Source organism: Podarcis filfolensis, assembly GCF_964270895.1.
Source record: "Podarcis filfolensis genome assembly, chromosome: 17".
Taxonomy (NCBI): Eukaryota; Metazoa; Chordata; class Lepidosauria; order Squamata; family Lacertidae; genus Podarcis; species Podarcis filfolensis.
The window spans coordinates 34435800-34449932 of NC_139621.1; the positions used below are offsets into that span (position 1 = coordinate 34435800).

Here is a 14133-nt window from a genome sequence, read left to right on the forward strand (position 1 = left end):
AATGCTGAGTGCTCCTCAATATTAAAACAAAACAAGAACTCCCTGCACACACAGGCCTCCTCTTTGAAAAGCTACTTTTCCAAAACCACCACCACCACCAATATATATTTGTATCATAGCAATATTCATATTTGTATTACGGCATGTAATATTATAGTTGATCTCAATAGTTGAGTATGTCCTAGTTTTCATATCCCTTATTGTTTAGCTTAATGACCACCCTAACAAATCTGGTACAGATGATCACCTGAAATGAGTCATCCCCGGATTAAGGAAGGAATGAAACTGATTATCAAACTGGCTTAGATCTGAATATTCTAAAATTCAGAACAGATTCGATTCGTTTTATTTGATGAACTTTCATATGGTACGTTGCCAGTCTATAGGAGGACTGTTGATGATTTCTACACTTGTTACTATTCTTGTGCCGCCTCATTACAGAATGGTCGGGCCTTGGGGAGAGAAGAGAGAAAGAGAGAAAAACTAGTAAAACAATGGGTTTATTAAATGTTGAGGCGGGTGGGAGGGAGGAACGAAGAGCAGAAACAATTTAATCAGCAGCTAGAAGAGATAAAGTGTATTTTGTTAAAAGGGGCCAGGCAAACACTAAAAAATCTGTGCACGTCCCTGGAGCATTACAACCAAATCTAGTAACTGTCATTCAAAGCCATACAGTCTGATATTTGGAATTCTAAAATTCCTATCGGGCATGGGGTAGGCCATTCTAGTGTCGATGCGAAGGAATGCTTTCTGTTTGCTCTTACTGAACCCAAGAAACCCCCGCTTAAATTAAGTCACACCCATACAGTTTTAAATATATATATATACTTACTTTAATGAAAGTGAATAGTCATGCTTGCTGGTTTGACTATTCCTCACTAGATAGCTACATTCTTTGCACAACCGCAAGAGGTTTTCTGCATCTGTCCGACTGATTGCTCCATGATACCATCTGCAAGAGAAACCAAAAGCCACACAGCAATCAAGCATTCGGGTAAACATGCCTTGAGTTTACAAAACATCTCACAATATAATTGTTCTAGGGTAATGTAAGCGCGGAGGACACAATTCACAAGAAGTTAAGCGCATGGATTTCAGTGGGAGAAGATCTACAACACGTAGGGCAGGCAACTCTGGGGACATTCGTTTTATAGAACTTCCATTCTGAACAGAACGTTGTTTGTGTGTGCGCATCTATCTATTGCAAATGCTAATGCCATATTTTCCAACCCTTTCCTAATACCCATCCTTTCCTTTTTCACTGACCTAGCAAGACTGGGTTTTCTGAAAGCTTTTCACTATAATCCCAAATTCTTCCTGATGATCACAAATAGTTCAGACTACGTATGTAAAGTTTGCATTTTGTCCTCTCAATGTCCAATACTTCTTAAACAAACGTACTATGGCATAATGATTACATACTGTGCCCAGAATCAGTCTTATGTGCTTGTATTCCTGCCCTCCTATTCCTTGATACACTTTTGAAAAGGCAAGAGTCGCATTTTTAAAAAAATTAAAGTTGATTACACTTTGTGTTAGGGCTATTTTTTCTAGAGTGCCGGAACTGAGTTCCAGCGAGTTCCAGCTGAAAAAAGCCCTGCTTTGTGCAATAATGTAGGTGGTCACTGTTGGATGAAATCCTACAGAAGCGGTAAGAGATGCTTATTTCAAAGCCAGAGTGATAACTACAGATTTCAAAGTAGATCTCAAAAAGGGGGTGAGAGACACTTTTGATACCCAGTTGTGCTCTCAATATCCCTTAGGACAGCCTGAGTTGCTCCAAAACAACCCTTTTCATGGCAAACACCAAGGCCCAGATTTAGGTTTGATGGGGCCCTAAGCTGCTGAAGGTAATGGGGCCCTTTATATGTCCAGCTGTCCTTTGTCAACAACAAATTGCTGTTTTTTTGTGTTGAATATATGCTATATGGTAATTTATGGACCTAATAGGTATTTGAACATAACAAAATATGTATTTTATCGAAGTCATTGTTGAACTGAAATACAATTAAGAAGAAGTTTATCTTATATTTTGGAAATGTACATCCAGTTTTTCCCCCTTTAAATTTTTTTTGCCCCCCCCCCAAGAGAGTGGGGCGCTAAGCTATAGCTTGTTTAGCTTATACATGAATCTGGCACTGCAAACTCCAGATGTTCCAAACGCTATTTCCTGTTGCATTTTCTAGGTAACCACCTAAAGCTTGTTTTAAGCATGCACTGATTTATTTAAAATGTGGTATGGCGCTGTGGGTTAAACCACAGAGCCTAGGACTTGCCGACTGGAAGGTCGGCGGTTCGAATCCCCATGACGGGGTGAGCTCCCGTTGCTCGGTCCCTGCTCCTGCCAACCTAGCAGTTCGAAAGCACTTCAAAGTGCAAGTAGATAAATAGGTACCGCTCCGGTGGGAAGGTAAACGGCATTTCCGTGCGCTGCTCTGGTTCGCCAGAAGTGGCTTAGTCATGCTGGCCACATGACTAATGTACGCTGGCTCCCTCGGCCAATAAAGCTAGATGAGCAACCCCAGAGTCGGTCACGACTGGGCCTAATTGTCAGGGGTCCCTTTACCTTTAGGTGACCAGGCAGTTTGTAACGCATACCCTAATTGTTACACCTTTACAGGTCAAGGAGTTGTGATTGCAATGCAAAGCAGACACCGGTGAGAAAGGTCTGTTGTTAATCTGCAATGCAGGCACCATGGCCTTGGACACCTCCTGCAAACAGACTTCTGCTGTTCCCCTCATCCACCTACACAGCAAACCTCCAACTTGACTTACATTTGTTTTTCCAGCGGGATGGTCGGATCCACTCTCTCCCCCAGGATTCCACAGAATTCTGGGCTCCCATGCTTGATAGGTTTGAAGCCTCCCCCTGGTGCTCGGAGCTGTCGACGTCGATCGTTTGAAGATGGGGAAGGTGAAGACTGCCTCATTTCTCCCCCATTGAACTGGGCTGAAAGAAACATTCAGGCAAAGCGATTACCTCCAAATCAACCAACTCCCTGCAGATAGAAGGGCCCCGCAAAATCTTCAGCAGCACCCAGTCCCAAAGGAAGTTCTGATCAGCCGATTCGCTTAAGGAAGCTCATGAGCAGAAACTCTGTGCAAGGGTTTCCACTAGTGTGGTGGGGCTTTCCTCCCCCCCCCCCCCACAAAGGCTCTGGGGATGAAGTGAAGGACACGAGGCAGGAGTTGATAATGCAGGTGAGCTGTGCACAAGCAAGCTGCCAGCTAGCTCTGTAGAGGCTCCTTTTATTGACACAATATGCAAAACCAGGCAGATACATTTTGGGCTGTGACAATAATAATAATAATAATAATAATAATAATAATAATAATAATAATAATTTATTATTTATACCCCGCCCATTTGGCTGAGTTTCTCCAGCCACTCTGGGCGGCTCCCAATCAAGTCTTAAAAACAGTACAGCGTTAAATATTAAAAACTTCCCTGAACAGGGCTGCCTTCAGATGTCTTTTAAAGATAGGATAGCTGCTTATTTCCTTCACATCTGAAGGGAGGGTGTTCCACAGGGTGGGCGCCACTACCGAGAAGGCCCTCTGCCTGGTTCCCTGTAACCTCACTTCTTGCAATGAGGGAACCGCCAGAAGGCCCTCGGCGCTGGATCTCAGGCTGAACGATGTGGGTGGAGACGCTCCTTCAGGTATACAGGACCGAGGCCGTTTAGGGCTTTAAAGGTCAGCACCAACACTTTACACACCTTCCAGTCCTGAGATCGTGGGGTGGTACAAAGTTATTTTGGCACCTGTTTCCACCGCGTCATTTTCCCCTTGCACAATGTATGACGAAGGAGACAAAGGTCACAGACACAAAAGGTCACAGACAGGACACGGAAGACTACTGAGACCGCAAAAGGTTAGACAGAGGGCAAGATGTTCAGACAGCTGTGGCCTTATCTGTGAGGGGGAGTGTGCTCCGCACCCCAAGGTCATGCGGGCAGACAGCCGAGGCTGCCTGCGGGCAGGATGTGCTCCACAACCCAGTGGTCATTCCTACAGAGGGGATTGGGAGAACCCCAGAAAAGTGTGCAGTGGGGAGGAGGGGGGTTATTCCACTTTGCAAACTGCAATGCTCGTCTTCACCATAGGGCAAGGAGGGCGCTCATGGGTGAGCTTCTCCTCTGCACGGTACAGCGTCGAAACAAGACACGAACCATTTCCCTTTGCAATCGCGCCGATTTCATCAGCAGTTGGAATAGACGATTAGGGTGGATAAGCAGATTTGTAAAGACAATGTGGGGGTACACTGATTTGCCTTGCTGCCAACTGCAGGAGGCAAAGCTGGGACAATATTCCCTTGGCTTGTTATTTGTGCTGCAAGCAAGAACAACACCCAGCTTTATTAAACAGAGACAAAGGACATAAATAAGGGACGCGGGTAGTGCTGTGGTCTAAACCACAGAGCCTAGGACTTGCCGATCAGAAGGTTGGCAGTTCGAATCCCCGTGACGGGGTGAGCTCCCGTTGCTCGGTCCCTGCTCCTGCCAACCTAGCAGTTCGAAAGCACGTCAAAGTGCAAGTAGATAAATAGGTACCGCTCTGGCAGGAAGGTAAACGGCGTTTCCGTGCGCTGCTCTGGTTCGCCAGAAGCGGCTTAGTCATGCTGGCCACATGACCCGGAAGCTGTACGCCGGCTCCCTCGGCCAATAAAGCGAGATGAGCGCCGCAACCCCAGAGTCGTCCACGACTGGACCTAATGGTCAGGGGTCTCTTTACCTTTTTTTAAGGACATAACTATGTTACAGATTTACACTAGTTTAACAGCCATTCCCTCTCTGCAGGTTTCAGGTTTAATCACCGTAAGGGACAGCTGCATATTCCTGTGTTGCCAGGGGTCAGACTAGACGATCTCAGGGTCCCTTCCAACTCTATAATTCTATTTAAAAAGGGCTCATTCCCCAACACACAACAATGGTGGACGATAGTTAAGAGTGAGAAGAAATGCCCTAATACCTTAACAAGGGAGATATATATATATATATATATATATATGTGTGTGTGTGTGTGTGTGTGTGTGTGTAAAGAAAACTTATCACATATCTTAGAATGGTATTATGCAGTGCTTTCCCCCCATAAAATTTTTTAGGGGTACTCTCATTTTCCTACTCATATTGAGGCCAGACTTAGAGTCAGAAAATGTTTAGGTGTACGCGTCCCCCCCCCCCCGGAAAAATACACTGGTATTATGGTAAATTATTTTCAGCATACGGACATCAGTTGCTGGAGACAAGACTAGGCATCTTTTTAGAGGCTAAAGCCTTTCCTGTATCTGTAGACTTCTTCTCAATTGCTTTATCATGTGTAAAACTATAAAACAGGGAACAGCAGCCCTAAGTATTTATATTATTTCCTGGCAAATAACAGTAGACTTATTTGACAGAGAAAAAAACAACCTCTATTTCTTTTAGGAAGCTAGACAGACTCCTATAATACTCATCAAACCATATGCCAGAGTTTCTTTACTGAACCGGCAGCTTAGTTTTTGGGAGATTTTTTGGGTGCAGCAGAAGGGAGAATGAAAAGGGATTCACCTCCTGAGTAAAACCACCCCCCTCTTATTACAGATTTACCCTGCTGTTCACAGCAGGAATCTCCCGACTCCTTCCTCACTCTCCCTGCACCCCGCAAGTAGAATTATGGTAAGCTTGGAGGCTTTACTTTTACTTCCATTCCCCCCCTCAACATCTGGATCACCAATGTACCACAAAGCGCTTCAAGGATTAGTACCCTGCTTTGGCTAGTACCAAAGGGACGCGGGTGGTGCTGTGGGTTAAACCACAGAGCCTAGGACTTGCCGATCAGAAGGTCGGCGGTTCTAATCCCCGTAACGGGGTGAGCTCCCGTTGCTTGGTCCCTGCTCCTGCCCATCTAGCAGTTCGGAAGCATGTTAAAATGCAAGTAGATGAATAGGTACCACTCTGGCAGGAAGGTAAACGGCGTTTCTGTGTGCTGCTCTGGTTCACCGGAAGCGGCTGAGTCATGCTGGCCACATGACCCGGAAGCTGTACGCTGGCTCCCTCGGCCAGTAAAACGAGATGAGCGCCGCAACCCCAGAGTCGGTCACGACTGGACCAGGGGTCCCTTTACCTTTACCTGGCTAGTACCACCTCAGAGAGACCCTGCTTTGCCTCTAGCAAGCCACATATCTTTCCAAGACGTCCCACTTCACCTCTGTGGTCATCTGAATCTCATGCACATCCCCAGTGCAGAGAGAGAGAGCTTCAGACCAGCTTGTCACCTTGCAAGCAGAGAGGCTGAAGCGTTGAGGCAAACTGTGTTTGCTTGGTACATATACAGCCTTTAAGGTACAGTCGTACCTCTGGTTAAGAACTTTATTCGTTCTGGAAGTCCGTTCTTAACCTGAAACTGTTCTTAACCTTAGGTACCACTTTAGCTAATGGGGCCTCCTGCTGCCGCTGTGCCACCGGAGCACGATTTATGTTCTCATCCTGAAGCAAAGTTCTTAACCCGAGGTTCTATTTCTGGCTTAGCAGAGTCTGTAACCTGAAGCGTCTGCAACCTGAAGCGTCTGTAACCCGAGGTACCACTGTAAAGGTAAAGGACCCCTGGATGGTTAAGTCCAGTCAAAGGCGACTATGGGGTTGCGGCGTTCATCTCGCTCTCAAGCCAAGGGAGCTGGCGTTTGTCCACAGACAGCTTTCCAGGTCATGTGGCCAGCATGACTAAACCGCTTCTGGTACAATGGAACACAGTGACAGAAGCCAGAGAGCACAGAAATGCCGTTTACCTTCCCACTGCAGTGATACCTATTTATCTACTTGCACTGGCGTGCTTTTGAACTGCTAGGTTGGCAGGAGCTGGGACAGAGCAGGAGGAGCTCACTCTGTCACAGGGATTTGAACCACTGACCTTCTGATCGGCAAGCCCAAGAGGCTCAGTGATTTAGACCACAGCGCCACCTGCGTCCCATTAACCAGATTTAGCCAGCCTTTAACCAGATTTAATATAAATAATGGTAGGCAATCCCATTACAAAGCATAGTTTTACATCCCAGCATGCTGTTTATCCTTTTACCATAGTTATATCATGCCTGCACTGGGTCAGATAAAAGAGACAACATGCAGCCAACAATTAAAAATGGGACACATCTTGCAGTATTGGGACGTACATTTCTGTCTACATCACCCTGTGTGCATGGAGAAAAAAGGCATGCATGTGTTTGCTGTAACATTACAGACTTTTTTTTTTAAGTGTGGGTGCAGAACACATGTAGAGAGTCTTATCAGAGGGGGCCTTTAAATGGCACTGCATGAAAGGTATAATTACAGAATTGGTTCATGAATATTAAATGTGCAAAAGCTCATGGAATCATAATCGAGAAGCAAAGGTGCTGGAAGGAATTAACCAATTTAAATGGTTCATAAAATTTAATTATGTTTCACTTATTTATTCTGCTAAATAAGAAATATCTTTAAGGTTGTTGATCTTTGGTGAGAAACCCGCACATAATCCTTTGAAAGAATATTTGTGTTGAGACAAATCACGTGGCCAAACACCATGGAAGGAACCCAATTCATTTACAACAACCTGCAAGTAATTAAAAGCTGCAAGCAATTAAAAGAAGCCTTATTTAACATGTGAGAAGTCAAACAAGAAACTCTCCTAGGGGTGGGTGTGTAGATGGGAAGGAAATGACACACTGAAATGACAAAATACTGACTTTAACATTTATCAAGCGCAGCATAATTTTTACTGGGAAATTTGGTCCGTCAAATATGGGCTAAGTCCAGAGCACTTTCCACCCAAACCTCAGTTAACCGAGACACACTTTTTAAGATCAAAACTGGAGACACATTCTAAACGGCCTCGGCCCAGTATACCTGAAGGAGCGTCTCCACCCCCATCGTTCTGCCCGGACGCTGAGGTCCAGCGCCGAGGGCCTTCTGGCGGTTCCCTCATTGTGAGAAGCAAAGCTACAGGGAACCAGGCAGAGGGCCTTCTCGGTAGTGGCACCCGCCCTGTGGAACACCCTCCCATCAGATGTCAAGGAGATAAGTTACTATACAACCTTTAGAAGACATCTGAAGGCAGCCTTGTATTGGAAAGTTTCTAATGTCTGATGTTTTATTGTGTGGTCCAGCTCCGAGCGCCTACTGCTGGTTCCCTCACTGCAAGAAGTGAGGTTACAGGGAACCAGGCAGAGGGCCTTCTCGGTAGTGGCGCCCGCCCTGTGGAACGCCCTCCCATCAGATGTCAAAGAGATAAACAACTACCTGACATTCAGAAGACATCTGAAGGCAGCCCTGTTCAGGGAAGTTTTTCATGTGTGACATCTTAGTGTATTTTTGGTCTTTGTGGAAGCCGCGCAGAGTGGCTGGGGAAACCCAGCCAGATGGGCGGGGTACAAATAATAAATTATTATTATTATTCTATTCTTACCTGCTTGTTGCAGCAGCAGGAGGAGACATGTACTTTCACCAGTCTGACTAATCTCTGTCTCTTGGCCTCCCTCCTCCCTGTTGCCTGCTTCCTGATTCTGGACTTCTCTCTGCTAGAGACTCTCCCTTTTCACCAAGCCCTGTTACCTCTTCAGCTTCTGACACCTTCTCTTCCCAGTCTTCTCCCTCTGACCACTTGTTGTCATCCCACCATCACCCTCTGGGCTCTGAGCCTTCATCCCTTGGGGTCTCCCACCTGGTTCCTCCCACCATTCCTCTGTGTCCAACCTGTCAATGACATCTATGGACGCCCCAAGTTCAATCTGAAATATGAGGCTGTGTTATTTTAATGTGCACTACAGTTTAAGTAAAAGGACGTGGGTGGCGCTGTGGTCTAAACCACAGAGCCTAGGGCTTGCCGATCAGAAGGTTGGTGGTTCGAATCCCCACGATGGGGTGAGCTCCTGTTGCTCGGTCCCTGCTCCTGCCAACCTAGGAGTTCGATAGCATGTCAAAGTGCAAGTAGATAAATAGGTACCGCTCCAGCAGGAAGGTAAACGGCATTTCCATGCGCTGTTCTGGTTCGCCAGAAGCAGCTTAGTCATGCTGGCCATGTGACCTGGAAGCTGTACGCCGGCTTCCTCAGCCAGTAAAGTGAGATGAGCGCCGCAACCCCAGAGCTGCTGGCGACTGGACCTAATGGCCCAGTTTACTTTTACAGTTTAAGTGCAGTTTGCTTTCCCCAAATTGCCTAATGTTATGGTGTGGTTTTGCCCCTAACCTATTGTCAGGGAATGGTCTCAAGACGAGGATTGGAGAATGCATTCTATGGCAGACCAGCTACTCTCCGATGGAGAGCAGGAGGGGGAAGAGTCCCTTGTCCACAGCATGTTCAGAAGAAAAGAGAGACAGAAGCTGAACAGCTAAGGGAGGATTCAGGTAGGTAGCCATGTTGGTCTGACGCAGTCGAAATAAATAAAAAAATAGTTCAGTAGCACCTTAGAGACCAACTAAGTATACCCAGAACAAACTTAGTTGGTCTCTCAAGGTGCTATTGAACTTTTTATTTATTTATTTCGAGCTTAGGGAGCAGTTATCCAGTTATGAGATGATGACAAGGGAGCCAGAAGGGAGGGGGCAGCTAGTTGAGACGTCACTTGAGAGTGTGGGTGTCGACATGCAGAGGGCCGGGAGGCCAGCTGGCAAGCCCCAGCTCAGCCGACTCCTTCTCTCGGCCCGTGCTCTGACCTAAATCAGCGACCCGTGCTTCAAAGTCAGGGCACGCTATCAGCAGAGAGAAGTGTGAACACAGAATAGGCATGAGGCTCGTGGAAGCATACTACAACTACAGATTTATTAATCATAAATCAGGACAAAGAAACATGTCGTCTCTCTCTCTCATGTCGTCTCAGAGAGAAGGGGAAAAGCAAAAGCTATACACAATGGAAGTTCCCAGCGTGTGTGGAATGTAAACAGACATGTGACACGTAACAATCCTATGTCTGTTCCTTAAGGTGGAACGGAAATCTCAACAGTGACTGACCACGGACTTGGAGGTCCAAACGTTTCAGAGAGCAAAGGAGGCAGAAGGGGGGGGGGGGAGGAACATCCCATTGGCGTCTTGACTGCTGCGGAAGTCGGATTTAGAGTAGCCAACTGCCCTCCTTGCGGAGAGCTGTATATTTGTGCTTGAAACATGATGCTGTAATAAAAGGACTATAAATCTATCAACTGCTTGTTAATCCTTATCTGTGAAGGGAGAGGAGGACTCTCCATGCCTGACACCTATTAAGAGGGAGACGAGGCAAAAGGTGCAGCAACAGGGAGGTGAACAAGGATGCAAGCCTGATGGTGCCCTATATCCAAGCCCATGGGTTCTGCTGCTCCTGTCCAGGAATGCAACATGTCCCCATGGCCTGTGCCACTTCTGGTACCCAAGCCATAGGTTGGGTACTCTTGGGTTTATTTATTGAAAGCTATTAGAACTCTGGGGAATATATTCTCCGGCTTTTGCAAACAAGCCCATAGCTGTGAGGCCAAGAGATTTCATATATTTTGTTATTCACAGTTCACGAGTATTTTTCAGCACACAAATTTGCCCTCCAGCCGGAGGTGTTTTGCTGTGGTAAGAATCATGCGCTAAATATTCAGGTTGCTGTTTCGGTGTCAGACAGACAACTGAGCTACTGTTTTAGCTTTTCATATACCGCCTACAAAACGGGGGTGGGTGGGTGGGGGGAACATGTCTAGATTGCACATAATCACCACACCTGTGTGGGAAGCAGCAGCAGCAGCTCAGGCATTCACTGAATTTGGAAAACAATCAAAACTAATAACTTCAAAGAAGTTCAAACACGTTTACAGTGCAGTTCCTATGCATCAGAACAAGAATAGCAATCAACCCACGGAGTAGCAGCAGACTTTGAAAAAAACTGTTGCCCACTTTGATGAATACACAACTCATATGAGGATTTTAAAAAACACAGAGACGCACACACGCAGAGGGAGTCTTCCTATAATGAAATCTGTAACAGAGAATACATTCTGAAATACTTCACAATGGGTAGAGGGAGCGGCGCTTTCTTAGATACCCACTGGGCAAAAACCTGCTTTTCCCCACACTGATAATGAGATGTTTTTTGGTAGAGAAACCTTGCATTTTACAATTAACATTTGTACTCCAAGTTATTTCAATATGGTGAGTGGAATCTATGGAAACCTCAATATCTGAAGACTTATTGATGAAGCTGGAAAGAATGGTTGTCACTAGGAAAAGCTTAGCATGACTGACAGACCGGTCATATGTTTGCTGACTTTGATGGAAGCTCCAAAGAGAACCATGGGACTTGCTCCCAAGTAACTGTACAAGCCTGAGATGGCTAATTGCCATTTCTAAAGATTATCCTACTATTTCTTAGGGCCTTGCCTGATGAAAGGCTTGCAGGGAAATGTCTGTCAGAGACTGGTTGGTTTTTACCAAGAGGAGGGAAACATGGCTCGATCTTGTGTGGAGAGTTTGAAAGTAGGCCTGAGGTTCATCTGCTTCCTCTACCCCTATGAAGTCTCTGGGTTTCACAACTGGGGTTAAAAGATACCCCACATTCATATAAATGTTGCACCTTGCAGTTGAAAAATTCATTTCTAGGCCTAGTGAGAGGAGCAGGAGAAAAGTATGTGAGCCCATGCAAGGGAGGAAGGAGGCTGAGGAAGATAATGGCCAAAATGAAGTACTGAGTGGAACTCTAGCTGAAGAATGGCTGGTATGGCTAACAGTAGACTGCATAGCAAAGAGAGGACATCCTTGGGCCACAGGACTAAGACTCCTATCATCCCTAACCACTGGTCATGCTGGCTGCGAGTCAGGCGTCCAGCCACATCTAGAAAGCATCTAGAATCTAGAAATTTGTCACTCCCTGCTGCTGCTGCTGCTGCTGTTGATGTTCATGCTTTTTTATTTTATATGCTAAAGCTGCTTGGATACCTTCTTGAAGTTTAAATAAGCTTTAAGCCTTGGGGCTGGGGAAACGAACCTCAACTTCTAATCCAAGGATAGTCAACTTGGTGCCCTCCAGATGTTCTGCACTACAGAACCATCATCCTTGACCATTGGCCGTGCAAGTGGGGACTGATGGGAGTTGTAGTCCAAAACAGATGGAGGGCTAAGAGAAAAAGATTTGGCTAGATGGGCTGCAAAGGGGTAAAGATTCTGCACTCGTCGTCCACACTCCCCTTCTCAGCCCCCCCCCATAACCCCCCAACTTCTGGGTATCTGTGACAGGTCAAGGTTAAACAGTTTAAACACACACCTGAACTTGCTGCCATCGCATCCAGGTTGATCCTTAAGAGACTGATATTTTGGGGGGAGGGGGTTCATGATTTAAAGAAAAAATCGAGGGAGGGTGCACCTGTGTAGTTTGCAGACCTAGGTACCAGATATTTCTGGGTTAAAGAAGGCAACAACATTTCTAGTCCTGATTCTCTCTGGGTATTGTGGGATCCTCAACTCCCATTACCTCTCAGTGAGCATGGCTAACCATCGAGATGATGGGAGTTTTAATTCAATGTCATCTGAAAAGCCCCACATTGGCTACCCCAGTTTTAGAGCTACATTGCCTTTGTAGATAAAAATAATAATTTAGGTATCATAGCTAACATGGTCCTCCTCCCGTAGCTAGCTGTCTTGACATACAGCAATATTTTAATACCATATCTCCCTTTACTAGACAGCCAGGCCCAACATCCATTTGGGTAGATAAAAAGTGTCTACTCATCAGCAGCCGAAGTTTTCTGTGTGTACATAATTCCTGGCATCATACAAGGATGCCATAATTCATTCAGCTGCCTGGCTTGTCTTCCCAAATAACTTTCAAAGTCTGCTGGCAAGAGGGAGGCACCTCATCTGTTTGCACAAAAGTAGTGACAGTCTTCTGTCCAGCAGTCTAATGAGAATAAATAACCCTACTACTGAGCAAATGCAAACAGCCGAGATCATAAAAGCCTTCTGATCGCCAAAGAGCAAGTAGCAACCTTTTCCTGCAGCTGCTGTTTTGCTCATCATACATGATCAAACCAGGTATGGGGAATCCAAACAGAGGTCTATTCAGATACATACTACCAGCTGGGTACAAACTCCTCAAGGTATTTACTTAAGTCATTAAAATATGAAATTGGCTTTAAGAGCAATTAATGAGTGTCAAGTAATAAGCCCAATGCCTGGTGGAGACTGCACAGCAATAAAGAAAAGTTCCAGCTGGCTGTAGCATGATAAGAGAGGTTTATTCTAGGCCAAGGTATTTTTTTAATCCACTTCAAGTAAAAAGTATCATGGAGTTACATATGGTGCATTTTTTCCCTTCCTACTGGACACAAAATGTGAAACTTAAACTTTTTCTGCCTCAACAGTGTGGTTGTATTTGCACATCTGGTAACCATAAACCAATAACAAACCTTGGCTTATCATTGTGGCTTGTTTGGAGCAGAACAAACCACGATCTCTGGCTTGGATGCAACCCTAAACAAGGGATTGTGGTTTGCTTCTCCCCAGCATGAACTAGGAGGAGCAATATGGGCATGGACAGCTTGTGCATGGCTCATCTCTTACTCTGATCTGCAAACAGGCTTAGTGCGCCAATTTAGACATCACAGCAAGGCATAGTTCAGGAAGTTTAACCATGGCATGTGTGGCGCTTGAACTGATAAACCATAATTTGAGATCAGATAGCAAAGTAGAATCGGGACTCATTTACCTTGATCCTCAACTGCTGAGTGGGAGTTGTGAACCATGGCTTTCCTCATGCATAGGAAACATGGTTTGGCATGATGTCTGAATTGAGCAACTATAAAGTGTAGCTTTTGCATGAGAACTCTTCCTCCCGCACTCAAATATGAAGGGCAGAGGATGAAGGCTTCCTTCTGCCATCTTTCGTGCTCAGCAATATGCCAGACTACAACTCAGCATCCAATGTCCTCTGCTCCTCACATACATAGCATCAAAGAGAATTTTCTGGTAGAATATTTCGGTTGAGGATTTAGGAGTCACTGATCTGTTTTTTAAATTGTCTTCACTTGGATGAGACCCTCTATATTGTGTGTTAAAAACCAAGCTCATTGTATTAATTTATGTCACAGACTGAGCTTGTCCAGTTGGCAGATTAAGACTCCTACATTTTCCCCTAAACTGATGTGGATTTTTTCTGTCTCAGTCTTTGCATTGCAC

The 14133-nt window shown here is 45.5% G+C and overlaps 1 protein-coding gene across 1 annotated transcript in view; it reads right to left on the reverse strand.

Moving 5' to 3' along the window:
- Positions 1-14133, reverse strand: part of SHB (SH2 domain containing adaptor protein B) — a 153230-nt gene that overhangs the window by 38835 nt on the left and 100262 nt on the right. The window contains 2 exon segments of the mRNA XM_083593587.1: positions 833-952; positions 2776-2950. Coding sequence (XP_083449713.1) covers positions 833-952; positions 2776-2950 — 295 coding nt within the window.